The sequence below is a fragment of the Ascochyta rabiei genome, chromosome 1 (genome assembly GCF_004011695.2).
Source record: "Ascochyta rabiei chromosome 1, complete sequence".
NCBI classification, from domain to species: domain Eukaryota; kingdom Fungi; phylum Ascomycota; class Dothideomycetes; order Pleosporales; family Didymellaceae; genus Ascochyta; species Ascochyta rabiei.
Genome location: NC_082405.1, coordinates 1,260,669 through 1,285,630, shown reverse-complemented (window position 1 = coordinate 1,285,630; position 24,962 = coordinate 1,260,669). Strand labels below are relative to the sequence as shown.

The 24,962-nt window shown below is 54.6% G+C and overlaps 10 protein-coding genes and 1 non-coding gene across 11 annotated transcripts, besides 15 other annotated features; 8 read left to right on the top strand and 3 right to left on the bottom strand.

Annotated features, from left to right (window-relative positions):
- Nucleotide 1: 1 nt before the first annotated feature.
- On the bottom strand, nucleotides 2-2,350 carry EKO05_0000381 (Golgi transport complex subunit 4; the record flags this gene model as incomplete). Its single annotated transcript, XM_038944684.1, has 1 exon — nucleotides 2-2,350. One exon carries the CDS (start codon nucleotides 2,348-2,350, stop codon nucleotides 2-4), a length of 2,349 nt encoding a protein of 782 aa, XP_038802927.1.
- Nucleotides 2,351-2,385: 35 nt separating this feature from the next.
- Nucleotides 2,386-2,422: a tandem repeat.
- A 58-nt stretch (nucleotides 2,423-2,480) lies between these two features.
- Nucleotides 2,481-2,526: a tandem repeat.
- A 94-nt stretch (nucleotides 2,527-2,620) lies between these two features.
- Nucleotides 2,621-2,683: a tandem repeat.
- A 41-nt stretch (nucleotides 2,684-2,724) lies between these two features.
- Nucleotides 2,725-2,822: a tandem repeat.
- A 436-nt stretch (nucleotides 2,823-3,258) lies between these two features.
- EKO05_0000380 (uncharacterized protein) lies at nucleotides 3,259-5,429 on the top strand (the record flags this gene model as incomplete). The annotated part of the gene is made up of 3 exons (XM_038936480.1): nucleotides 3,259-3,570; nucleotides 3,622-4,128; nucleotides 4,182-5,429. The coding sequence occupies 3 exons, from the start codon at nucleotides 3,259-3,261 to the stop codon at nucleotides 5,427-5,429; spliced, it is 2,067 nt and encodes a 688-aa protein (XP_038802926.1).
- A 48-nt stretch (nucleotides 5,430-5,477) lies between these two features.
- Nucleotides 5,478-5,518: a tandem repeat.
- Nucleotides 5,519-5,805: 287 nt separating this feature from the next.
- Nucleotides 5,806-5,833: a tandem repeat.
- Nucleotides 5,834-6,040: 207 nt separating this feature from the next.
- Nucleotides 6,041-6,076: a tandem repeat.
- A 447-nt stretch (nucleotides 6,077-6,523) lies between these two features.
- Nucleotides 6,524-6,550: a tandem repeat.
- Nucleotides 6,551-6,568: 18 nt separating this feature from the next.
- On the top strand, nucleotides 6,569-6,639 carry EKO05_1t6. Its single transcript has one exon. It is a non-coding gene; the product is annotated as a tRNA-Gly (tRNA).
- Nucleotides 6,640-7,541: 902 nt separating this feature from the next.
- On the top strand, nucleotides 7,542-8,006 carry EKO05_0000379 (uncharacterized protein; the record flags this gene model as incomplete). The annotated part of the gene is made up of 1 exon (XM_038944683.1): nucleotides 7,542-8,006. The coding sequence occupies one exon, from the start codon at nucleotides 7,542-7,544 to the stop codon at nucleotides 8,004-8,006; it is 465 nt and encodes a 154-aa protein (XP_038802925.1).
- Nucleotides 8,007-8,816: 810 nt separating this feature from the next.
- On the top strand, nucleotides 8,817-10,351 carry EKO05_0000378 (uncharacterized protein; the record flags this gene model as incomplete). The annotated part of the gene is made up of 3 exons (XM_038936435.1): nucleotides 8,817-9,065; nucleotides 9,127-9,998; nucleotides 10,051-10,351. 3 exons carry the CDS (start codon nucleotides 8,817-8,819, stop codon nucleotides 10,349-10,351), a joined length of 1,422 nt encoding a protein of 473 aa, XP_038802924.1.
- Nucleotides 10,352-10,735: 384 nt separating this feature from the next.
- EKO05_0000377 (uncharacterized protein) lies at nucleotides 10,736-11,529 on the top strand (the record flags this gene model as incomplete). The annotated part of the gene is made up of 2 exons (XM_038936824.1): nucleotides 10,736-11,233; nucleotides 11,293-11,529. 2 exons carry the CDS (start codon nucleotides 10,736-10,738, stop codon nucleotides 11,527-11,529), a joined length of 735 nt encoding a protein of 244 aa, XP_038802923.1.
- Nucleotides 11,530-12,397: 868 nt separating this feature from the next.
- Nucleotides 12,398-14,931, top strand: EKO05_0000376 (uncharacterized protein; the record flags this gene model as incomplete). Its single annotated transcript, XM_038937074.1, has 7 exons — nucleotides 12,398-12,622; nucleotides 12,681-12,760; nucleotides 12,811-12,989; nucleotides 13,074-13,247; nucleotides 13,296-13,763; nucleotides 13,813-14,707; nucleotides 14,754-14,931. The coding sequence occupies 7 exons, from the start codon at nucleotides 12,398-12,400 to the stop codon at nucleotides 14,929-14,931; spliced, it is 2,199 nt and encodes a 732-aa protein (XP_038802922.1).
- A 474-nt stretch (nucleotides 14,932-15,405) lies between these two features.
- EKO05_0000375 (uncharacterized protein) lies at nucleotides 15,406-15,729 on the top strand (the record flags this gene model as incomplete). The annotated part of the gene is made up of 1 exon (XM_038944682.1): nucleotides 15,406-15,729. One exon carries the CDS (start codon nucleotides 15,406-15,408, stop codon nucleotides 15,727-15,729), a length of 324 nt encoding a protein of 107 aa, XP_038802921.1.
- Nucleotides 15,730-15,951: 222 nt separating this feature from the next.
- Nucleotides 15,952-16,027: a tandem repeat.
- Nucleotides 16,028-16,103: 76 nt separating this feature from the next.
- Nucleotides 16,104-16,140: a tandem repeat.
- A 226-nt stretch (nucleotides 16,141-16,366) lies between these two features.
- Nucleotides 16,367-16,437: a tandem repeat.
- Nucleotides 16,438-16,534: 97 nt separating this feature from the next.
- Nucleotides 16,535-16,565: a tandem repeat.
- Nucleotides 16,566-16,696: 131 nt separating this feature from the next.
- Nucleotides 16,697-18,973, bottom strand: EKO05_0000374 (Iron-sulfur clusters transporter atm1, mitochondrial; the record flags this gene model as incomplete). The annotated part of the gene is made up of 4 exons (XM_038936703.1): nucleotides 16,697-16,987; nucleotides 17,043-18,086; nucleotides 18,135-18,403; nucleotides 18,463-18,973. 4 exons carry the CDS (start codon nucleotides 18,971-18,973, stop codon nucleotides 16,697-16,699), a joined length of 2,115 nt encoding a protein of 704 aa, XP_038802920.1.
- A 284-nt stretch (nucleotides 18,974-19,257) lies between these two features.
- Nucleotides 19,258-20,551, top strand: EKO05_0000373 (Altered inheritance of mitochondria protein 24, mitochondrial; the record flags this gene model as incomplete). Its single annotated transcript, XM_038937038.1, has 4 exons — nucleotides 19,258-19,423; nucleotides 19,478-19,958; nucleotides 20,008-20,224; nucleotides 20,273-20,551. 4 exons carry the CDS (start codon nucleotides 19,258-19,260, stop codon nucleotides 20,549-20,551), a joined length of 1,143 nt encoding a protein of 380 aa, XP_038802919.1.
- A 679-nt stretch (nucleotides 20,552-21,230) lies between these two features.
- Nucleotides 21,231-21,255: a tandem repeat.
- Nucleotides 21,256-21,872: 617 nt separating this feature from the next.
- On the bottom strand, nucleotides 21,873-23,172 carry EKO05_0000372 (uncharacterized protein; the record flags this gene model as incomplete). Its single annotated transcript, XM_059635423.1, has 3 exons — nucleotides 21,873-22,203; nucleotides 22,253-22,742; nucleotides 22,899-23,172. 3 exons carry the CDS (start codon nucleotides 23,170-23,172, stop codon nucleotides 21,873-21,875), a joined length of 1,095 nt encoding a protein of 364 aa, XP_059491406.1.
- Nucleotides 22,676-22,732: a tandem repeat.
- Nucleotides 22,774-22,806: a tandem repeat.
- Nucleotides 23,173-24,962: the final 1,790 nt, after the last annotated feature.

Genomic DNA, 24,962 nt, shown 5'->3' with positions numbered 1-24,962 from the left:
CTCAGCCTTTGACAATGGCCCTCACCCTCTTTCTCTCCTCAGCGTCCAAGACCCAAGGGATGCCATGACCACTTTCATCAGCGGCAACTTCATCCCATTCATCCTCCTCCATGTTCATGATCAGCGTCATCTGCGTGCACTTTGTGAAAGCGTCGCGTAGCCCGTACTTTCCGCCTGCGACTGCCGCCGTGACGATGCCTGAGATGTCGCGCTCCAACCTGACAGCACCGAGTTCGTTGACACGACCGTAGTACTGTTTGATACGCTTCTCGAGTGCAGTAGCGAGATAGTTGAGCGCGAAAGAGAGCAGGCGGTCGAAATTGGCCCCTGTCAGAATGCGCTTCAGAGGGCGGATCACAACGCCCCAACCGCGATCGAAGCGCGACTTGACCAGGTCGGCATCGCCATCCTCGTCGTCCTCTTCCACATCGTCACCGACCTCGGGCGGCGCGTAGTCGATGTCACGGAAAGCTTCAGCTAGGATGGGGCGTATGCGAGGCTTCAGAACGTTGCTGAAGAGGACTATTATGCCGTCGTTCAGCAGCTCTGTGCTCTTCTTCGCGAATGCAGATTCCAAACTCTTCAGAGTGGTCTCAACAAAGACGGCGTCGTGGCCGAAGGGAAACAGATCCTGCAGTGGCGAGGTTGCAGATTCCGGGTTGCGGCGGCCGAGTTGTTGTTCGACGATGCGTTTGATGTAGTCATTTGCGATGTCCAGATTGTTGATCAGCACTGTGAAGGCGATGACTTTGTGCTCGGGCGGGAGCTCGCCGGCTCTGACAGGCTGGGGGTAACTTTCATCGCGCATCTTTCGCTGCGTCATGTCAATGAAGTCTGACCCCAAGATTCGGCTCACGGTGGGGATCACACTGGCAACGACGGCTCGCTGAGACGTTGCCAGAGTTCGCTGACAGACCTGGTTCACAATGTACATGACATCGTCGACGGCAGAGGTGACGAATGGAGGACTGGAGCCAAGGGGCTTGTTGGGGTTGAGCGTGAGGTCTGGTGGCGACTCGTCCAGCTGGAAAGCCTTTTCTACAGATCGGCGGAAGAAGAAGGTCGTCATGGTGTTGAATGGTTCGACGAGGTGGCTCGTCACCTTTCTCTGCAGGTTGCTGTTCACGAGGAAATGCGGCATCACTAGGCCGTGATCTATCCGCTCTTCCGGCTGCGAAGGGGCGCACTTGTCGGAGATGAAGCGTGAGTACAGGGCGTATCGTCCAAGCATCAAAGCACTCTCTCCCAGCAGGACGTCCACCTCTTTCATGTCGACTCCCTCGTCCTCACTTGTGCGTGCTGGAGGGCCTGCAGGCGAGCTCGAGCGAGGCGTGCCACTCGAGGGCTTTTGGGCGGCGAGGAAGCTCTGGACGAGGAAGGAGAAGGCGTATGACTTGATGTCGGTAAGCTTGCGGTCGATGTTGCGTTCTTCGTGCCACGTGTCGAGCACAATGCCTCCTTGCACGTCCGCTTCGATCTGCAGGCGCTCGATGACCTTGGCCATCATGCCTGGGCCGTAGTGCTGCTCGACAAGCGGCTCGTGGCTATCGACGATCTGGGCGATGTGCTCGAACAGCTTGGTGAGGGTGCTGGCGTAGAAGAAGGCCTCTGCGCGCTGGGCCGGGGCGGCCGAGTTGAAGGTTGTTCGCGCCCTAGAGGCGACACCGGTGCACACGTAGCGGCCGTATGCATCCAAGCCCGTGTCTGTGCGGCCGACCAAGGGGAACAGCTTGAAGAACCTCGTGACCTTTGAGCCATCGCGGTCTTTTGCGGCCTTGTCGAACTCGCGCAGGAACAGCGCACAGAGGGACTCGGCGGCAGCATGCAGGGTGACGCGCGGGGGGTCGGGGACCTCTGCGGTGGGGACAATCTCCTCGGCAAAGGCGCCGTTGACGACGTCGTGTGGGATCTTGGATGCGCGGTGGATGTAGGCGGCAGCCGTCTCCCAGTCCTGGGGGGCGCCCATGGAGCCATGGACGCCCAGGACGCATGCCTTGAGCTCGGCGACCTGGTCGACGACGTCGAGGGTGGCCTTGACGTTGGATTGCTCCTGGTCGAGGCGCTTCACGGCGGCGGAGATGCGGTTCGCGGTCGAGGCAGCATCGGCCAGCATGCCATTGCTGATGGCTCGCGTGTTGATGGCCTGGGAGCCGAGGTGGGCGCGCAGCAGGTCGAGGCGGGCGAGGTCGCGCGAGAGGTCCTTTTGCGAGGCGACGAGGTCGTTTAGGCGCTGGGTGACGGTGGCCTCGTGGCGGTGCAGCTGAGCGAGGCCGGCGTGGATGTCGGCGAGCGACGTGGCCGTGAATATGTCGGCCGTGAATACGTCGAGGTCGGCGCCATGGTCAGTCATGCTGTGGCGCGGGCATGGGGGGGAGACCAGCTACCGGGCGGTGGGCGATGGACGGTGGGCGATGGACGGTGGTGGGGCGGTAATGAGCGGCGGTAATTGCGGTCTTCACTAGCACCCCCGGGGGGCCGAGTGTTGTGTTGCTGTTGCTGTTGCTGTTGCTGTTGCCGTTGCCGTTGTTGTCGCGTGTGGCGCGGTCGTCTGCTTGCTTGGCTGACGACGCGGTGGGCCGTCTGTTGGTTGCCGTGTGGACAGCGACAAGAGAGCGAAATAGCACTGCACTCACTGCACTGCCCTGCACTGCACTGCTCTGCTCTGCTCTGCATTACACTGCACCGCTCGTCTCAACTGCTTTCAGCTGCTGCAACGTGCATCCTCCTGCATCGCCTGCATCGCCTGCATCGCCTGCATCGCCTGCATCGCCTGCATCGCCTGCATCGCCTGTATCGCCTGCATCGCCTGCATCGCCTGCATCAACACAGCCCCGAGCCACCCATCGACCCCAGCATCTAGAACCTGCAGCGACGCGCACCACTGCCCAGAACTTCGTCCCCAGCTGAACCGCCCCCAACTGTCGCGCACACCCTCTTCTGCCCCGCCAGGAATACACCGAGCCTCGCGACTGTTCCCTCCCACAGAGCCCGCAAAGACGTGCCCACAGCCCTGCGCCCAACCTTGGACGCTCGTGCAGTAAACACCACACCACACCATACCGCACCGTCCCCTGTCCAAAACATACTTCCTATCCGGGCCGCCTCCGTGAATACCACCGAACCAGCGCCTCTTGTACGCGCCAGCCGCGCCGACAGCCCTCTTCCTGAGACCTCTCTCCACCACCAACGCTGCGAGAGGAGCGGTGCGCTAGCCCCCTCGACACGCACCCAGTCCCTGGCTCGCCCTGCGCCAGTACCATGCACACGGCCGGGACCCTTCTCGCCCGCGCGAACCAGCTCTACGCCGCAAACGATATACATGGACTGCACGAACTGTACTCGAGAAGTGGAGGCTTTGGCGGCGACCCGTCTTCGCGACCGGGCTCCTATAAGATCATCGGCATCTGCTTGGCAATAGCATCTGGCTTGTTCATTGGCGTGTCTTTTGTGATCAAGAAGCACGGTCTGTTACAGGCAAACAAAAAGTACAACGAAGAGGCCGGCGAGGGCTATGCATACCTCAAGAATGCATGGTGGTGGTTAGGAATGACCCTCATGATCATGGGAGAGGTGCGCCCTCTTCACCCGAACAACCACCGCTTCAACTAACAAAGCCTCCAGGTCTGCAACCTAGTCGCATATGCCTTTACCGACGCCATCCTTGTCACGCCCATGGGTGCTCTCTCCGTCGTCATCTGCGCCATCCTCTCCGGAATCTTCCTCAAAGAACGCCTCAGCTTCGTGGGCAAGGTCGGCTGCTTCAACTGCATCATTGGCTCCGTCATCATCGCTCTTAGTGCTCCAGAGCAATCGGCTGTGGCCTCCATCCAAGACATGAAGAAGTGGGTCATTGCCCCAGGCTTCCTCAGTTTCGCTGGTGTCATCATCGTCGCCTGTGTCATCATCGCCTTCTACTTCGGACCCAGGTACGGCAAGAAGTCCATGATGATCTACTTGACCGTCTGCAGCTTGATTGGAGGGCTCAGCGTCGTCGCAACCCAAGGCCTGGGCGCCGCTGTGGTAGCCCAGGCGTCAGGTTCCCATGGTGGTCAATTCAAAGAGTGGTTCCTATACGTTCTGCTTGTATTTGTTGTAATCACCCTGCTTACTGAGATCATCTACCTCAATGTAAGCCTACGCCATGCTCTACCTCCATCCAGTACCTGCTAACGACGCGCCAGAAAGCACTGAATATCTTCAACGCTGCCTTGGTCACCCCAACATACTACGTTTTCTTCACCTCCTCCACCATCATCACCTCAGCAGTGCTCTTCCAAGGATTCAAGGGCACAGCAATCCAAATCATCTCCGTCATCATGGGCTTTCTACAAATTTGCTCGGGCGTCGTGCTGCTGCAACTCTCCAAGTCTGCCAAGGACGTCCCAGATGCCGCCGTCTTCAAGGGCGACCTCGACCAGGTGCGAACCGTGGCTGAGCAAGAGGAACCGGAGTACGAGCCCCGTGCGGACGCTATTCGCGGTGGCAGTGCCATTCTGCGCTCGCTTTCGTCAGCTCGATCACACCGGGAGCTGCAAGAGGCGAAAAGAATCAAGGAGGAGCATATGCAGGTCATTGGAGAAGGCGAGGCTGTAGAATTCGACGGAATCCGAAGGCGGAAAACCATCCTGGACCCGAGCCGGCCTCCGACGCGCACCGGAACCGTCGTCACCAGAACGATCCACCCACCGCTTGGTATGACCCATTTCCCTGGAGAAGACTCGGACGACGACAACAGCAGCTTCCACCCCGGCTTTTTCGAGCGTCTGCGATCCAGGGGCAAGTCGAACGCCAGCCGCACCAGCTCCTCTGGTCTTGGTATGACACACCTGCCCCCCATTCCCACAGACGGCGCTTCAGATCACGTCGATCCGCTCTCGGACAAAGACTCGTACAAGAACATCCCTCACCAAGACACATCCTACAAACCCCACGAAGCCCATATTCAATTCGCCGAGCTACCTCCCATACATCAGGACGACACGCTCACCCCACCCAAACCACCACCACACATTGCCAAGCGCCAGTTTTCCTTCCAAAACGTCTTCCACCGCAACCGCGGCGACTCGGAAGCCTCAGCCTCGGGCAGCAAGCGGCCCGTCAGCAGAAACAGCCGCAAGAACAGCCGCGACGGCGCCAAAGCCGCGCCAGGAACAGAAGAAGAGCGACTCGGCCTCGTCAAGGGCGACTCGAGCCATCTCATGCGCATACAGAGCCACGGCAGCGACGAGCTGAACCCCCCCGGCTACAGCGACGACTGGGGCATGCGCGAGAGGCGGGCCGATAGTCCAGGCGTCAGCCCCAGTCGCCTGCCAATCGCAGATGCACATTCCTACAGCAACAGAGGCGGCATGGAAATGCCGGAGATGGACCCCTACGACGGCGGGCGGTACGAACCGGCGCGGAAACCGTACTCGGGCGCGTTCTTGTAGATGGATGTATATACGAAGCGCTGGGTGTGTTTGTAACCTGTGATATATTTCGGTTCGCTTGATTCTGTTCGCTCGACTCGGTTCGGTTCTTGTGGGATGCATTCGGAAGCAAGCGTTTTTCATCCTTTTTTCCTTTTCCCGGTCTTTCTCTTTCCTGCTTCTGCCTCGTCTTTCCATGTTGCATCACACACATACACTCACACATACACGATGAGCCACGAGGAACACGATCGCACACGTCCATGTCATGTCCACGTCCGTATAACGACCAGCACGAGGAAGAAGCTCTCGAGCGAGAGATACATGTTGTACATATGGATGAATAACTGTAGGGAAGATATAGATAGTTTCCAATTCACACAAACCTTGCACACGATGGCGTGGCCTGGCCTGGCTTGGCTTGGTATATCTACCTCATCTCCCCCAATCCCGCACGCACCTCTCTCTCAGATCAGGGTGAGCTTTTGCTGGTCGAAACTACATACGCATGTGCATGTATGTGGTGGAGTGGACCGATCCGATTCGCTCTTCCAACCTGTTATCATAAAACCCCGCCTTTAGTACAACTGACCCTTGCTTCTACACCTGGGTACTTTCCCGCGAACAAGGAGAGAAAGAAAGAAAGAAAGAAAGAAAGAAAGAAAGAACCAGTATCCCGTGAAGAAAGAGAGGAAGTGGATTGCAGCAAACCCGCTGTTCTGAGCATGCCATGCGTGCACGCTCTCGTCAATTCTCTCGTCGTAAATCCCACACGACGATAAGCCATCGTCGTCGAAGTGGCCATGACATTCCGCATACCTCCTTGCTGTACGTGTAGTTTTCCACGTAGATAAGCAGGCTCTCAAGCCGCAATAGCAAGTCGGGATAACATGTACCTAGGGCCGAAGAGAGGCGTTGCCTCAGAAGTCCAGAGCGTGTGGAGCTTTGATGAACCTTGGCTGGTGTGGTGGTGTGAGCTGAAACGGCGGATTTCGGTGATGGATCTTAGGGACTTGGCAGGTCGAGCGGTGGAATCTCTTCGAGGCAGATCCACACGTAGATGGAGACAGCGACGGTTTCGCATGAGGGATGGTTCGTGAGTATGCGGGATGGAGTTTTATTAGATTATATTATCTATATTAAAGCATTTCTTCATCAAAGCATTCTTGGTCCAACGGTAGGATAATTGCCTTCCAAGCAATTGGCCCGGGTTCGACTCCCGGAGGATGCATAAGATCCTTCTTATGATTGCATTGGAAGAACCGTTCTTTTTGCTGGTCGCGGGAGCTCAACTTGAGCTAGGTTTTGGTCCTTTTGCGCACGAAAGCAGTCCTCGTGGCTGCCATGCGGGGACGAATGGCCTGGTCCTGGCCATCAAGACACCAACTTGGCAAATGGTGCGTGTGATCTTTCTGTTTACGTTTGCCGCGGCGGACACTCCAGGAACCCAAAGGCCTGTCCTGCAGGACAAGCTGCATTCCCAGTCCTTTGGGAAGATGACCAACTGTGACTCCTCACAACAGCAGATGTATCGATCTGTGTTCCCTCAGCGGTGTCTCTGCTCAGTGTCTTAGCCCAGCGGGAGTGCCCGATTCCTCGTGTTGCAGCAGGTGGCACAAAAGCCTTGGTTTCGAGGCAGCTGCCCGCCGGTCTGCTCTTGATTGGTTTGCCCTACGTCGCAATCAAGGCCCGTTCAGGAATGAAACTCTCGGCTCTGTGCGTTGCAGCTTGGATGCAGTTCACGGCCCCACTCCAGAGCGTCGCCTGCATGTCAGAGTCGGTGAGAAATTGGTGCCAACGATAACACGGCCACCAGATCAGGCGTTCGTGAGGACGTGATTGGCTGATGGGTCTTGATGAGCAAGTTGGTCACCGACACCCTCATTTGAGCGACAATCCAAGCTAGCGATGCAACTGGCGACCTTGCAGAACACAACGATGAGGACTGGTAGGGTGTGTGCTGTATATGTTCTGCTTGCAGCGTATTCCTTTAAGCCGCACATCTGTCCTCCACATCGATTCCTGCAAACCGTGTATTTGAGCGACTCACTGCCATCTTGGTCACCTCCAGACAACGCCTTATTGTTCCATCATATACGCACCCTGCCGTACCACGACTGCACACAATTTAGCATGGCATCAGGTGACACAACGAGCTTCCAGCCGACACAACCTGTCCGCACATCAACAATCGATTCCCAGAAATCAATCAACTCATCCTGTCAAATGTCTCCCACATCTGCGCCAACTTCGCCAGCTTCACGTGCGTTCTTTGGTGCCATCACAGAGCGCCTGCGCGAACGCTCACGTAGTCGAACCCACGCAGACGCATCCCGGAAACGAGCCAAATCACCAATGGCCATGCCGCCCGAACAACTTCCCGTAGCGCAACCACAGCCAGCCCGTCAAGTCTCGCAAGTCGCCGCTGCACAGGCTCCAGCGAAGGCGACAAGACCTGCCCTCCAACACGATGGGAGGAGATCCACCTCGTCAAGCTCATCGAGCGATCCATGGCGCGGACGGCATTCGAACGAATGGCTTTTCAACGGCTTCTCGGTGAGGGATACTGCGAAGGGCTATTTTGAGCGTCGCAAGTAGTAGTTGAGCGTCTAGGCGAGGGGTCCGGCACTCGCTCACCGTTGGGTAGCTTCGCTGGACGAGTGCACTGCTGGAAAGTGCGAAGCATCCTTACGACTGTCAAGAATGATGATAACAACCGAGTTCTTCGAACATGACGGACGGGTATTACACCTCTGTAATATAGTCTGTTAATGAGATTCCATGCTCTTGATGTTGCATTACGGTGTCCTTTTTCCATTAGTCGGTGTATCGACGTGACGGGTGCGCAATACACTGAATGTTTGCTTTGCACTTCACACAAAGACACACTAACATAAACAGGTGTTCGAGATGTCGTGCTTGACTTGAGGTCGGCGCCATGTGGACCTGCGCTTGCACTGCCCACCTTACATAATCAGCCTTACGAAGCTTGGGCGCCGAGGTCGCACCTGGGTACCTTCCGCCAGGTACCATCTCTCACCGCTCGCAGAGTACCTTTATGGCTTTCTATACTCTATGCTCTGCAAGAAACTTGATGCTTTACGTTACTGAAGTCAATCTTCGGTATAACGACATCTGAGTTCAATCGGAATGAGGTGCGATGCGGCTCGGCATTCAAACTTGACTCCGAAGACTCGATGATGAGCTACAGTCTGCCAATGGCCAGAGAGTAAAGTCCACAAGTAGAAGGGCGTGTTCCGAGTCATTTCCATCAAATGGTTGCACTACAGCTGTCACATAGATAAGGTGGGGATTATATAAGTCGCCATTGACCCAGCACTTGCTGTCCTGTAGCCTTCCCCTCCACCCCACATTCACCCGCCTTGAGCTATCGCCAGCCATCGCAATATGAAGCACGAACGCGCAACGCTTCCGACGCCGACGTCGAGCAACTCCTTCTGGCACAGCGAGCCTAACGAGTTCCTGCTTGGACACCGTACCACCGAACAGCTTCCCGCTGAAGCTGACATTGTCATCGTTGGAAGTGGCATAACTGGCACATCTGCTGCAAGATATCTCGCTGAAGATGAAAGGGCAAAGGGTAAAACCATCGTGCTTCTTGAAGCTAGAGAAGCATGTTGGGGAGCTACAGGCAGAGTGAGTTGAGCCGATCTCCAACGCTGTTCAAGAGACCTCTTATTGACACATCTTGCAACAGAACGGTGGACACTGCCAGCCACTACTCTTTGATCGTAGCGCTGAAGTGGCCGCGTTCGAGATGAAGAACGTCCACGAAGTTCGATCGTACATCAAGAAGCACAATGTTCCTTGCGAATGGCGAGATGTATCCGGGTGCCGCTCGTTCTGGACAGAAGAGGTGATGAGCGAGGCCGAGAAGGAGATCGCGCACCTAGAAAAGATAGCACCAGAGCTGAGGAGCTTGGTGACAATCATCCGTGACAAGGAGGAGCTGAGAAAACACAGAGTCTCTCCCAACGCCGTCGGAGTAACACTGAGCAAAGGTGCGGCAAGTTTGTGGCCTTATAAGCTGGTCACATTCATTCTGGAGCAACTCGTCCGAGCTGGACAGCTCAACCTGCAGACCAACACTCCTGTCAACAACATCACATCCACGGATGGTAAGCACACGCTACACACTGATCGCGGTACAATCGACGCAAAGACGGTCATTTTAGCGACCAACGGCTATACATCAGCCCTCATCCCCCACTTCGCCGATCTCATTGTTCCCGTACGGGGCGAGATGTCGGCTCTCTTGCCTCCTAAAGGGAACACGATCCTCCCAGATTCTCATGGAATGGTAGGAGCCTTAGGTCAGCCGGCCAATAACGACGATTACCTAGTCCAGCGGCCGTTCGAAGGCGTACCAAACCCTCGTGGGCATTTGATGTTCGGTGGCGGCCGCGGAGCAGGTCATCTCCCAACTGTCGGGGTATCGGACGACAGCATCATAGACCAGGACTCAGCAGCATATCTCCGCAGCGCGCTTCTAAAGATCCTTGAGCTAGATGGAGAGACTGAAGGCTTGACCGAGCTTGAAGCCGTGGGACAGTGGACGGGAATCATGGGGTACAACATATCCTCGTTACACTGAGATTGCGCAAAGCTGATCTTCATACAGATATTCTAGAGACGACCACCCATGGGTTGGTAAAGTGCCGGACCGGGAAGGGCTGTGGCTTTCTGGCGGATACACTGGACACGGCATGCCCAACACCACGCTTTGTGGCAAGGCAGTTGTGGACATGCTACTTGGAGAAGAAGCTGGTCAGGAATTGGGTAATTTACAGTCTCAGATGGTTCAGAGCGGTGACATCCCTAGCAGCTATCTTCTGACCAAGGAAAGGATCGAGCGAGCGAGGACGTTCCTGACTGTGCAGCAGCAGGATGAGCAGGGCGTCCACATGAACGGTGTAGTTTGAGCACCAGAGACAACAGATTCCCACCGCCATGCAATGCACTAGACTGTCGATCTCGTAAGACATCTTACAACGTAACAACTTTGAGTTCATACTCTGTTGCTGTTCCCAGTTCTGAACTTGATCTGACTCAGTACATGTGCGGCGTTTGCGGCGCCCGCCAGGTGAATCCAGTTAAACCCCCCACCAACGCTGACTAATACCACGTCTTACTTCTGTGCTTACCAGGTGTGGTCGATTATATAACTTCACTCTCAATGGTGACATATCCAATTTCTAGCTCTAGCAATTCTCAAAGTCTCTCGTAGTCTCACGAAGTCGCCAGCTCTAAGATTTGTACAGCACACAGTCTCCATCTTCCCCTGAAGCCACCATACATCGTTCACTATGTCCACTGCCAAGTTACCCAAAAATTTCGGCGTCATCCTTTTCCCCGGTTTCCAGCTGCTCGACGTCTGCGGTCCTCTTGATGCCCTTAATGTGCTCTCGAATTCAGTTCCCCTCAACCTCTCCATCATAGCTGCGACTCGCAATCCGGTGGGGACCCAGCACTTCGTCCAAGACCAGCAAGGCTCAAGGTTCAATCTATCTATCGTTCCAACGCATACATTTGCCGACGCTCCTCAGGACTTGGAAGTTTTGCTCATTCCTGGTGGCCTGGGAAACAGAAGTGATGGGAACATGAAGCCTGTAGTTGATTACCTGTCCTCTTTGGGATTAGGAGTTCACGAGGAGAGCGGGGGAGAGGGGGGCGGAGGATCGAAGAAGCATTTGAAGGGCAATTTGAAGTGGGTCCTCACTGTCTGTACTGGGAGTGAGATCCTGGCTAGGACTGGAGCGCTGAACGGGAAGCGTGCAACAACCAACAAGAGAGCATTCAATCACGTATGTGCATCAGTACAGTCCTTGTGGCTACGCATCAGTGTACTAACGTAGAGGTTTAGGTCAAAGAGAAACACCCTAAAGTCAACTGGGTAGCTAAGGCGAGATGGGCTGTAGACGGTGATATCTGGACAAGCTCAGGCATCTCTGCAGGTATCGATCTGACCTTCGCTTGGATGAGCGAGGTTTTCGGCGAAGAGACGGCGCAGTACGTGGCTGACAGGAGCGAGTACGAAAGAAACACGGACCCCGAGAACGACCGCTACGCAGAGCGATGGGGCGCTGTCCAAGCTTCCTGAGTTCGATTGGCAAGTAAGACGAGTTGCGTTTTCGACATCCGTTCTACTGAACACATAAGCTTGTAGAACTCGTTACTTCGCAAATGGTTACGTACCTAGTACTTCATTACCCGATGCTAAAGTGTAGTTGTTCGGCTTACGATGGCTGGTTTGAGTACAGAGTCCAATCCGTCGCGAACCTGCAGTGAAATCACACAAACTTTGAAATGCGATCCTGCCCGCTTGAGAACACCAGACTGCAACTGCGAACGTAGTAACATCAGATTTCCTGCTTCTATGCTCTGTTACACTACAACATCTATACTGTGAAGTTTGTCTGCTTAAAGGCTTGGATTTGACACCTTGAAATTTTTCATACGCGCACGCCAAAAGATATACCCAACTGAGTCTATCGTACTGTACTCTCACCAACTTGTGCAGTATTCGGCACAAGTTTTGTGAATGGGAGAAGGGATGCTTAGCGGAAATTTGTAAGGGCTGACCCTAGCTTTGCTGTATTTCACACATGTTCTTGCTGCTGCAAACCAATACCTGTGGTCGAATCCTTGCTGTTTTGAATACGAGGTTGGGTGGGATTAGTGCAATCTACTCAGGTAAGGCAGTCTAAACGGCACTCCAGGCTGCCCACTCACTAAACTTATGCTGGAAACTATAGTATCTTGATGAAATTACTTCTCTCGGCTGCCGCAAACAGTTGTGTTGATGTTGTCGCGTGCACTTGCGGAAGCAGTCGATGATAGATGACGTCCCATGACATCAGCTCTGGCTTCATCCGCAAGATCCGCCAGATCGATGGCTAAAAGACCCCCAAGATGTGGCACACCTCGGAACACTCCAGCCGCGAACCAATATAGCTAATCCCTAGTCAATGATGTCTGTGTCACACGATAAAGATTCCAACTCAGCCGAGGGGCCTCTTCGAGATTCTCGCCAGGATCCAGATAACGGCCTAGAGCTCTACGGAACGCAGAGCGAGAGAGAAGCGGAAAAGGAAAGCAAGAGCGAAGATACGATGAATCCGAAGAAGGAGAGATTGGCCTCTGTAGGCGGACAGGGGCGGACAGATAGACGCACCGCGACGGGATACATGCCTGTATGCCATTGTTGTTTTGAGTCATTGGTCTGTTCAAACAACTGATCCATCATCGCAGATCGAAGATTACGGACTTATTGGCAACTTGAGAACGTGCGCCATGGTCGCAACTGATGGTGGCCTCGACTACATGTGTTGGTTCGTCAACATCATGCTATGTTTCTCTGGCACGACTAATCTTTGACAAGGCCCGACTTCGATTCACCCTCGGTGTTCTGTCGCATATTGGACAAAGACAAGGGCGGGCATTTCACCATCAGTCCAAAGCACGATGACCTCTGCACAACAAAGCAACAATATCTTCCCGCAAGCAATGTCCTCCAGACTCGCTACCTGAAGGAAGAAGGCGTGATGAATGTAGTCGATTGTGAGTTAATCCAACCGCAGACCTAACTTCGTCCTCAACAATGGGCATTTCCTACTAAGCCATGGTCTTGCTGACTCTAACTAGTCCTGCCTCGACCGAACAGCAAGTCCATGGATGCCGAATATCACGCCCAGGTCATTGCTAGCAAACACACTGGGGATGTACCCGAGCGGTCAGATCTCAAGAAATGGCTAGTTCGAAGAGTCGAATGCATGCGCGGTGAGGTCGATGTTAACGTGGAAGTCTGTCCCGCCTTCAGTAAGTCCAGCGGAGATGATTCTTTCTGTCCAGGCTAACATCCTACAGATTACGCACAAGACAAACACACCACTGAGATCCTCAGTTATGGCGAGCAAGGAGAGCATGAACAACGAGTTGTCTTCAAGTCCAAGTCTCTGTCTTTGCAACTCAACACAACCATCGATTGCGGTGAGGATGACACATCTTGTCCTAGTCTTACATTTGTGAAAAAACCCGGGACCGAACTTGGCAACGCAATCACCACTAGCTTCCGCCTCTCTGAAGGCCAGGCCGTTTCATTCATTCTGAGAGATGCAGACGACCATACTCCCGATCACATTGAAACGGCTCTAGTAGATAAGCTGCAGATGGACACCGTAAAGTACTGGAACAGATGGATTGGCGGTAGTTGTTACAGAGGCCGTTGGGACGAGGTAGTGACCAGGAGTCTGTTCATACTCAAGATGCTCATCTTTGAGCCCACTGGCGCTATCATTGCTGCGCCGACTTTCTCGCTACCAGAAGATTTTGGAGGTGCGTTCACTACGGGGATTTGAATAAAGCGTCAGCTGACAACCTTCAGGCTCACGCAATTGGGACTACCGCTACTCCTGGGTCAGAGATTCATCATTCACGATCTACATTTTTCTTCGCATGGGTTTCAGTTACGAAGCTGAAGCTTATTCCAGCTATATGTTCCAGCGTATCGATGAGGCCAAGGAACGCAAGGTAGGCGCCCTGCCTATCATGTTCACGATCAAAGGAGAGACCGACATCCCAGAGATTGAACTTGATCATCTGGAAGGCTATCGGGCTAGCAGACCAGTTCGCATCGGTAACGGAGCCGCGTTCCATACGCAGCTCGACATATACGGGGAGTTGATGGATGGTATCTACCTTCTCAATCGCTTTGGTAGGCCTGTCACCTACGATCAGTGGCTCCACGTACGAGAGATTGCGGATTACGTTTGCAGTGTGTGGAAAGAGAAAGATATGTCGATCTGGGAAGTCCGTGGCCAAAAGCAGAATTTCGTATACAGTAAGATCATGATGTGGGTTGCCATTGACAGGGCGCTGCGACTCGCAGACAAACGAAGCTTCCCGTGCCCTCATCGACAGGAGTGGTTCAAAGTGCGCGACGAGATCTGCGAAGAGGTTATGGACAAGGGCTACAACAAGGAGCTCGACTGCTTCATTCAAAGTTACGAAGCCAACGACGTGTTGGACTCGGCAGTGTTGATAGCGCCACTTGTGTTCTTCATTGCGCCAACTGATCCTCGGTTCCTGAAGACGTTGGATCGTATCCTGAAGCCTCCAGAGAAGGGCGGCCTCACAAGCACAGGTCTTGTGTACCGATACAACTCAGCTAAAGCCGACGACGGCGTCGGTGGTCGAGAGGGTGCCTTTTCCATGTGCACTTTCTGGCTCGTTGAAGCACTCACCAGAGCCGGCGCGTACGACGACAAGTATCTGAGACAGTAAGTAGCACCCGCTTTTTGACGCAACAGAACTGATACAACAAAGGGCTGTGAGCATCTTCGAGAACATGCTGAGCTTTGGCAACCATCTGCACATCTTTTCAGAAGAAATTGCGCGCTCAGGCGAGCAACTTGGCAACACACCGCAGGCATTCAGCCATCTTGCCCTGATATCGGCAGCTTTCAACCTAGACAAAACACTGTCAACGCGCCACAGACGGTAGATTCGTCGTGAGCCGTTGTCACAACGAAATGTGAAAAGTAAATTGGCCTGACGTAGAGGCTTGAATGTGAATCATGAAACGTGCATGCTCGAAGATCCAGACAAAGCCATTTGTGGTCTATATGACGATCACCTAGCTGCAAGCAGCAAACCGCGGGGGTGCCACGATTTGTGTCTGGTAATATTTGGCAGGCCAGCCCCCTGAACTAACGTGCCTATCCGCTGTCGCCCACACCGTCCGCCACCTTCTAGCCAATTGTCCAGCCAAATCTGCAGCAAGGGCGTCATTGCGCGGCCACAAAGATAAAGCGCCGCCTAACCAGAAAAACCACATTCCACTCCAAACTTCACTTCTTCCATCGCGACTGTGCCTATCACCAACCAAGCTTTCGTTCCTTTGCGCCACGTTTCCATACACTTCACCTTCAACTTCACCTTCAACATCAACGCCGTACGAAAATTTTCACCTCTCATCATGTCGGACTCCGAAGCCAGCAGCGTTTCCAACTTTTCCATGCCACCAACCTCACTCCCCAACGGCTACTTAGTTCGCGATTTCGGATACCAAACCACATCAGCACGGTATCGCGGCGACCACACGCCCGAGAACAATCCCGATCACGACATCGACTACGACACGCCTGAGTACCGCGAAATCGCTATGGAGAATGCGCGGAAGAGTCACGCCATCTACATGGGCGCAGTGCCGGAGAAGAAGGAAGCTAAGAAGGAGGGCTGGATGCGATTTATTCCTCGCAAGGAGATGCTGCCCAAGAAGGGGAAGTGGATGCCATGGTAAAGAGCCTCATCACGGGTCATGATGGAGACAGGGAGCGACGAGCCCGTGAGGCGTTCTAGCCATCGGACCGACTCCGCAGGCGCCTCAAACAGGCTGCAAGCACTGCACGATGATGCATCAGAGTCTTGCGCGCAACCGTCTACAGCCCTCGTCTGCACGGCATGTCGTTCTCGGACGTCTCGACACACGCGTCCACGACGCGCAGGTTTCGGTGGGCCCGCCCCACGCTCAGCTCCTACTCTCCACATCGACACTCTGCATCCACCACCACCCCCCATTGCCCGACCTCCACCTCCACACACGCTGAAACACGTCAACGTCAACGAGTCGTGCGCGAACGTCAGTACTGTCGAACCCATGACATCTCATCACTACCACCTCCACCTCCACCTCCACCTCCACCTCCACCTCTACCGAATCCTCTTTCAAAGCGACACGCACCCCTAATTGTCCTTTTGCGTTGGATTGAACACGAGCACAGATTCCTCGGCACTGCATGCAGCGCATCCATCCTTTGATTCGCTCTTCTCCATCTTTCTTGTTTGTTTCTTCCTTTGTCGGTTTGTCATCTGGACCATTTTCGTTTGTCATATATACCCATCCGGTCCCATTGCTTTTTCCAGCAGAATACCTGGTTTTTGGCTTTGGCTTTGGCTTTGGCTTTGGCTTTGGCTTTGGCTTTGGCTTTGGCTTTGGCTTTGGCTTTGGAGAAGGAAAAGTTTGTGCGATGGATGGCCATGTCACGCTTTTGTAATCTTAATTAATACCTGTACCTGCACCTGGCATTACTCTGGCTTGACGTGACGCTACTGCTGCTGCTGCTGCTGCTGTGATGCGCGGGGGTTGATGTGCGAGTGAAGTGATATGTGGACGTTGTATTTTTTCATCTCATCCTATCGACACGATCTCCTTCTATATACACTCACCTTCACATCCAAAGCTATGTCTATATCTACTACACCCACCACTACTTCTTCTTCCTCTCCGCTTTCTCCACCTCCTCCCCTTCGTCCTTGGCCTCGACAAACATCGTCTCCTGCGCGCTCCACAACTCGCTGTACAGTCCATCGCGATCAATCAGCTCCTGGTGCGTCCCCTGCTCCGCGACGCCGCCGGCTTTCAGCACGATGATGACGTCCGAGTCGTAGATGGTGCGCAGGCGGTGCGCGATGAAAACGGACGTGCGTTTCTTCTCGCGCACGAGCGAGTTGATGTGGGTCAGGAGGGCTTGCTCGGTGTGTGTGTCGAGCGCGGATGTCTGGTGGGGTGTCAGTATGTTGCGCGTGGAAGGTGAGTTGGGGGAGGGAACATACCGCTTCGTCGAAGAATAGCAGAGGTGGGTCTTTGAGAATCAGTCTGGAGACGGCGAGACGCTGTTTCTCGCCGCCTGAGATCATCAGGCCGCGCTCGCCGACCATGGTCTCGTAGCCGTCTGGGAACGAGCTGATGGTGTCGTGCACGTGTGCGCGTTTTGCGGCTTGCACAATCTGCTCCTGGCTGGCTTCCATGTTGCCGTATTTGATGTTGTGGCCGATGGTGTTGTTGAACAGCGGCGTGTCTTGTGGTACCACGCCTATTGCTTTACGCAGGCTTTCCAGCGACACGTCGCGAATGTCCTGTCCATCAATCAGAACGCGTCCTTCTTGTGCATCGTAGTAACGGAAGAGCAAGCGCAGGATTGTGGATTTTCCGCAGCCAGAGGGACCGACGACGGCGATTTTCTTGCCGGCAGGGATAGTGAGGTTCAAGTTCTTGAGGATAGGACGGTCGGGGCGGTAGCCAAAAGAAACATTCTCAAACTTGATTTCGCCCTTGGTGAGAAGAAGCGGTTTGGCGTCTGGCTTGTCTTGAACCGCGACATTGGTTTTCTGCAGGCTGAAGAGCGTGTCCATGTCTAACAGCGATTGGCGCAGCTCACGGTACATGGAGCCGAGGAAGTTCAAGGGGACGGAAAGTTGAAAGACGAGTTGGTTGACCATGACGAGATCGCCAACGGTCATGGTTCCGGTTGCGACACCGTTGCAGGCAAGGTACATCATGGCGGTCAGGGCTGACGAGAAGATGATGTTCTGACCAGAGTTGAGTAGAGCAAGCGAAGTGGCGACCTTGATGGAGGCTTTCTCGTAGGCTGTGAGAGCGGCGTTGTAGCGACCGACTTCATACTTTTCGTTGTTGAAGTACTTTACAGCCTCGTAGTTGATCAGAGAGTCCACAGCGACAGTGGCTGCCTTGTTATCCGCAGCATTGGCCTGCTTCCTGAACTTTGTTCGCCACGATGTAGTCAAGATGGTAAATGCCGCGTAAGTCGCCATGGTGGCGCTCGTGATTAGGGCAAACTGCCAGCCGTATTGGTAGGTCTGAGGGAGTCAATACAATACTGAGACCAAACGCCGTCGACTGCTTACTAGAATACCGCACACCAACGAGATCTCCAGCGCTGTGGGGAATATGTGGAAGACCATGGAAGACAGGAGGAAACTGATAGCCTTGGTACCGCGGTCAATTGCCCGGGTCAAGCCTCCGGTCTGTCTTGTCAGGTGGAAGTTCAGATCGAGTCTCAGCAAGTGCTCGTAGACACTGCATGCAACCTTGCGAATTGCCTTCTGTGCCACACTTGCAAACACAGCATTACGAAGCTCTTGAGATACAGTGGCACCGATTCTGGTCAAGCCGTCTACTCGCTTTAGTCTCTATTGTGATGGGATGGAAGTGGTGTTTCCTAGTGGAGCTTACAAGCCATGATCATGGAGCCTGCCACAGTGGTTGCGGTGCCTCCAACAGCAGCAAAGTCTATGTTCATCGAGTCTACGATGCTCTTGAAGTAGAAAGGCACTTGCACATTGAGCAACTTTGCGCTCAGCAGCAGTGCGACACTCAGTCCAACCCTGAACCTTGTGCCATAATTGTCCTTGGGCCAGAGGTATTTAGTCATCTCTTTTATGATCGTCCAGTCTGCCTTGCGCTGCTCCTTGTTGGTCAAGTTCCTCTCGCCGAGCAAGGGGTCCATGGATTTGTCCACCTTGGCTTGGGCGGGGCTGTTCGCAGGTTTGGCGGGGCTGGTGTCTTGCAGCGCTTGTTGCGAGCCGGGCGCGGTCCGCCGGCCGTGGACATGTTTTCTGTGCAGAGGAGAGGAGGTAAAGACGCGGGTGGAGTGGCAGAGCGGGTGTGGGCGCAAGAGGGAGCTCAAGCTCCAAGGTGGGAGGCCCGGCCGGCTGGCGGCGCGGGCAAGCGGTGGAATCAGCATGGCGAGCTTCACATGTTCGGGTCGCAGAGCTTGGAGGAGGCGGAGGCGGGCAAAGGGGCCAGAGAGCTTCAACGAGCTGCAGCGAGAGCACGGCGATGGTGGAATCGAGCTGCCGAATCTCGTGCTCGTGCTCGTGCTTGATCGTCTGGCTAGCCCGCTTTCAGCCCTATGGCGGTGGACCGGTGGACCGCGATCAAGCTCCGAACTGCTCACGGCCGTCGCCCTACGTCCAGACGTCCAGACGTCCAGCACGACTGCACGCACGCCAATTGACAGGCACAGCCATGTCCCGCCCGGCTGCCTCGCCCTGGAGGAGCTTTGCACACCGCGCCGGCGCTGCGACTGCGCGAAGAAGATGCATCAACATCGCTGCCACCCACGCCTCCACCGAGCCTGCGCTCGACCAGCAGACCACCATCGACGCTGCGGCCACGCCCGTAGTCTCGCCTGGTACGCGCTTACTGGTCACGCTGCCTGGCGCATCCATGCACTGACCTCTACTAGATGCGCATTTCGAAGTCATCGGCTCCCCATTCTCCCTCCTCTCCGTTTCCCTTTCGGCCTCGCAAACCCTCTTCACCCGCCGCGGTACCTTGGTCGGTCTGAGCGGCAAGTCGGAGAACACACTGTCCACCCTCTCCTTCCTCGAGCCCTTCAGACGCGCGCCCGTCGGCATCCCCTTCCTCTACCAGAAGCTGTCCTCCACCACCCCACTCACAGCCCTGGTTTCCACAAAGTCGCCCATATCGAGCATCGTCACAGTGAACCTGGATGGCCGAAACGACTGGATCATCAGCCAGCGACAGGCGCTGCTGGCTTGGACAGGCCACACCCTGAGCTTGAAGCCGCAATACAACGTGAAGCTGGGTCTGGCGCACTGGGGAAACACATACATTACAGGACGTGGACTCCTCGCCCTCGCAGGGAGTGGTCAGATTTACCAGGTGCAGTTGAAGGCTGGCGAAAGCTATGTTGCGCATCCAGCGTAGGTCAAGTCTTGTTGTCGTGAGAACGCGCAAGCTAACACGGCACAGCAACGTTGTAGCCTACACCGCATCAGCAACACCACCAATGCCCTTCCGCTTCAAGTCGTCCAACTTCCGTTTACAGGTGCCTGATCTCGGCTTCGGATCGTTTGTACAGAACGCCAAGTTCTTCAGGGTCATGAGCCAAACTACAACTTGGCGAGCCATCTCAACAACATATCACACGCTCAAGACATGGTTGCGACGGTCAATCTGGGGAGACAGGGTATGTCTGTAGCATATCACCAAAATGCGCCATGCTAATGCTGCCCAGTTATTCCTCCGCTTCGAAGGTCCTACAACCATGCTCCTTCAATCTCGAGCCTCCCGCGTCAGCGACGTCCTGACCCTGAAGGACGTCAACGAGATCGCTGAGAGCCAGCCAGGAGCTGTGCAAGATGCAGTGGATCGCAAGATCAAAGATGAGATCAAGCAGATCGGTGCAGGTACGACCGCACCGGGCGTTCAAGAGAGCTCAGTAGGCGCAGTCAAGTACGCCACAATCAGGAGCGGGAAGGCAGTATTCGAAGGGCCTTCAACACCAGCATCATAAGATGTTGTGTATCATAGGTAGCGCATTTGCATGTCTCAGGTAGGAAGCATTGGCGAAGCGAAAGATCTACCCTCGTGCATGTTCAATCCAACAACTCTGTTGTGGTGGCACGAACATCGTAATCAAAATCTCCAACATTCTCTGCTGTCTGCTCTCAACTTTCTTCTCAGAATCTAATTTCTCTCTACGAACTTGAAATCGACCAGTAATCCTGGGCATACGTCATTCCGCCATTCGCTCTCCCAGCCATCAACATGGCACCTCAACACCAAGCACAAATGCATTGTACACGTGCCGATCCCTCCAACACCTCTCACAACAGCTATCCAACCAACCGCTTCAATCGAACAAAAACAACCAATTCACCCCACCACCTACCCTCCTTCTCACCTCATCTCAACCCCAGCATCCCCCCCCCCCCCCCCAAACAACCATGTGCATGATGAAAACCTACGAAACCCGCGGTCCCGGCGTCATGGACCCGCCCCCGCGCAGGGGCAACTACACCTCGCATCCGCCCGCCGGCGTGATGCGTCTCCCGCGCGAATGGCGGCGGTCGAGCGGCGAGGCTCGCTATGTGGAACAGCACGCGCACCGGTACGTTGGAATCTCACTTCTTCCAAGGACTTCCCTCCGAGAGCGCTTGAGAGTCGTGGTGGAGTGTGTTTCTGATGCACGTTGTGTGTGTGTGTGTGTGTGTGTGTCACGTGGGGGCGAATGCTGATATATTTTGTTGTGCAGACGCTCACAGCCGCGCGCTATCGAGTACTATGAGGAGCCGCGGGCGAGTCGGCGGAGCGTGAGTAGGACGAGGCGTAGTGATTTGGAGTTTAGGGAGCCGAGGCGGAGTACGGGGTATATTGATGAAAGGGAGGTGAGGAGGGAGGTTAGTCGGACCAGGTACTGAGTGTGTCTATTTGTATTGGGAGGAGCATTTGTTTCGTCGACGACGGCAGTGAGCGTGATAAACACGACGTAGATGATGGACTTGGACTTGGACTTCAAGATAATGCAGTCGTACATTTCGGTTTGAATTTACACAGGTATCGAGCGCGCTATGATCTGCTCCTATGAATACCAAAACATGGCCTGTCCCGCCTTGAATGCTGAATACCGTACTCCTGACAAATCAAGTTGATGTCGCCAGCTGATAAACGCCATTTCGCTCCTTTTCATGGTATAGTTTTCAAGGTACCGCCAGATGGAAATCAAGTGGCAACTGCTAACCCTGGTTTAAACAACCAAGCCGGATTTGCTTTCGTGTACCGCGGTGGGAAGTGGTAGTAATACATTGACGCTCTCCTGCGCCTGAGAAACGTGTTTACTGCTGCGGCTCCATTTTGGGCTGTTGACCGTGTTGCATCTGCATAGAGTTTTGACCCCAATTCTGCTGCAGGCCGGCGCTGTTGGGCGGTTGCGATGCGTTTGAGTTCATTCGCTGTGGCCCTCCAGGAGATTGCCTTGCTGGAGGTTGACCGCCCTTCCACCCGGGGAAAAGACCTTGCAGCTTGATGTAAAGCTTGCTCAGCTCTTCGTGAGTCGCGGGCGCCGACATGATTGCAGGCCCTGGTTGGACAGGCTGTCCCGGCTTGGGGATCTTCTCGGCGTTCTGAGCGAGAAAAGAGAGGTTAGCCTGCAGGCGGCGAATGTAGCTGGCACGATTAGCATAGGCGCATAAACTGTGATTTGAGTAGAACTCACTCAATGTACTCTTTGGATGGCTGGGGCTTGCCCTCCTCGGTGGCGCCTATTTGGCCTCCCTTGCCTTGAGTCTGAAGCGTGGTAGCCTCATTGATGAGCAGACTGTTGATCTCAAGCAAGACGGCGACGCGCTCATGGGCACGCGCTGGCGTGACAGGCGACACAGGGGACTGTGGTACTGTTTTGATGGGGGTCTGCGCCTGCGCAGGCTCGCCCTTGATTTGTGAGGGGAGGTTGAGGTTCATGGGCTGCTGCTGACTGTTGGACGACGGTAGAGTGGTGGGCGACTGCTGCGGTAGAGGCGTGGCATACGGCTGGCCTTGGTTACTCAGGGCCGGCGAAGCGGTCTGGCGGTTCTGGGCGAACTGCTGGTGGGCGGGCGATGGTAGTGTCTGCGAGAAGGGCGCGTTCGAGTAGGGATTATGCTGCTGCTGCTGCTGCTGCTGCTGCTGCTGCTGCTGTTGCTGCTGTTGCTGCTGCAACTGTGCTGCTTCATGGCGGTCAGCATGCTGATAAGCACATCAGGTCATGTCAAGTCGTCAGGGCACGTCAGGGGAGGCGCGAAGGCGACACAGGGTCGCAAAGGGCAGGCGCGTACCGCCTTTCGCGGTGGCCGGACGTCATGGCGTGTTGCGTGCTGACATACCTCGTGCGTGGTGAAGTTGGCTCTGCGACATGGCAGCTCCAGGCTGCATCATGGCGCCACTCTGCATACTGTTAGGGAACGAGGCGCCTTGGCTGCCATTGGGAAGGCCGCCATAGGGAAACGCGTTGTTTGATTGCGCGAACCGAGCTTGTGGATCCGTGTACTGAGAGAACGAAGAGTTCTGCGGGGAATGTGTCGTAGTCTGGCTAAGGTGGGCGGCAGAGGTGGAGAACCCAGCAAAGGAGGAAGGATATTGGCTAGATTGGAAATCCATCGGACACACTGCAAATCATTGGGTCGCACAGCTGCGTTTAGATTGGATTTGTGGTGAAAGAGATAACGTGCGGTGAGAGGGACGTCCGGCGCAGCGCAAAGCCTGCGCTGCGCCATCCCGTGGCGCCTCGGCTGCAGGCCACATCTCTGCATCTTGACTCGACCAGCAGCAACACAATCAACGCTCACAGTTTAGCATCCAACATCGTGGAATCCGTAGCAAGAATCAAGAAAGCAGCTTGCACCGGCCTATCGACCGCGGAGACTACCGGCATCATGTCTCGTTGCGAGTGTTTCCACGCACCTCAGCTTTGACCACCTCCAACATCCCTGTCTGGCCCGGATTCAAAGGATCCACCTTTGAAGACAGCTTCCAGATCTAAACTCCACGGATTGCCGCCTACTGGCGCGATGCCGCTGCTCCCAGCCGCTAGCTTGTGCCTTACGAGACAATTGACGGCCAGCTGCATCAGAGGTCATCCTCTCTCCACCAAGCAGCCTCTCAGTGTGCCCTCGACGTGGTTGAAAAGCCTTGGACGCCCGTGACGTCCTCACAGCCGTGTGACTGCCTCACTGGCAACCCTTCCGAGCACATAAGCGAGCGCCGACCCATCACGCGTGTGCTACGGGCATTGATGCAAAAGAGGGCCCAGCCAAGACTCGTGGTTACTGCGTACTAGCGGATGTGGCTGCAGGGACATGGGACATCAACCCGGCGTTGTTAATCGCGCCAGGCCTGAGGGTGTGGCCGCAAATCCAACCTAAACCCGTCCTAACCTCAGAACTGAATAGCAAGGAAGCATATTAGATTGGAGTCGAAAACTAAAGAGTCCAGTACCCTTGCGTGGAAACTTTGGTAGGCGTACCAAGACAAAGGTCAGGCCCGTCGATCATTCAGACAGTACAAATACTGGGACAAGCACCAATACGAACACGGTATCTTCCCCCGCATCTCCTCAGAAGGATCCGCTTCGAAACCTGTCCATACTGGACGACCCTCTTGCCACCTGTGGGATTGTTCGCCAAATAAAGGATATGGACGACACCACCCTGCCGTGTACACTTCATCTAGGCTCTCATTTTGCAGAAAAGCTCAGGCGCAGCATTTCCTGACTTAAGCTACTAACGATATTTGGAGGTCTTTAGCAGTATCTTGGCAGCAAAGCTAGTTTGAGTGCGTCTCGGAATTAAGAGAGAACGCACACTCGTATCCGGTAATTTCTGAAGGTTGAGAGCCGAGTACTATACTACAACACCAACATCAGTAGTCGATACCCAGGTATTGCAATATCATCTTGAGACGATTGTTCACACATCCGTGCTGAAAGTGGAGCAATCCCATATTAATGGGCTTCGCCACCTTGTTCCTTGCACTGCACCCTATCAAACAAGGTATCAGCAAATCATCAGTAGAGGGTAAAGAGCAAGCAAGCCCTTTGGGGTGAACTTAGCAGGCGTATGTATGCCATGGTCAGTAAATACATTCAGGGACCAGCGCACAACAGTGCAATAAACACGCAGCAGAGAGGCCAAAGTGGCAATCTCTAACAAACTCAGCGATCGGGCACGCTAACACAATTTGAATTTTGTGGTATGGTCATTAAAACAATAATGTATATCTCTACATGAGACGTGCATTACAGGGGAGTTACAGGAAGGGCAGTAGGTGAAGTACAGACCCCAAGTCCTACGGAGACCAATTTACCCTAAATGTGGTATCATAGCGAAAAACAAAACCCTCAGTATCAACGCCAATATATCCGTTGCCCCTTGCCATCGCCAGTACTTGCG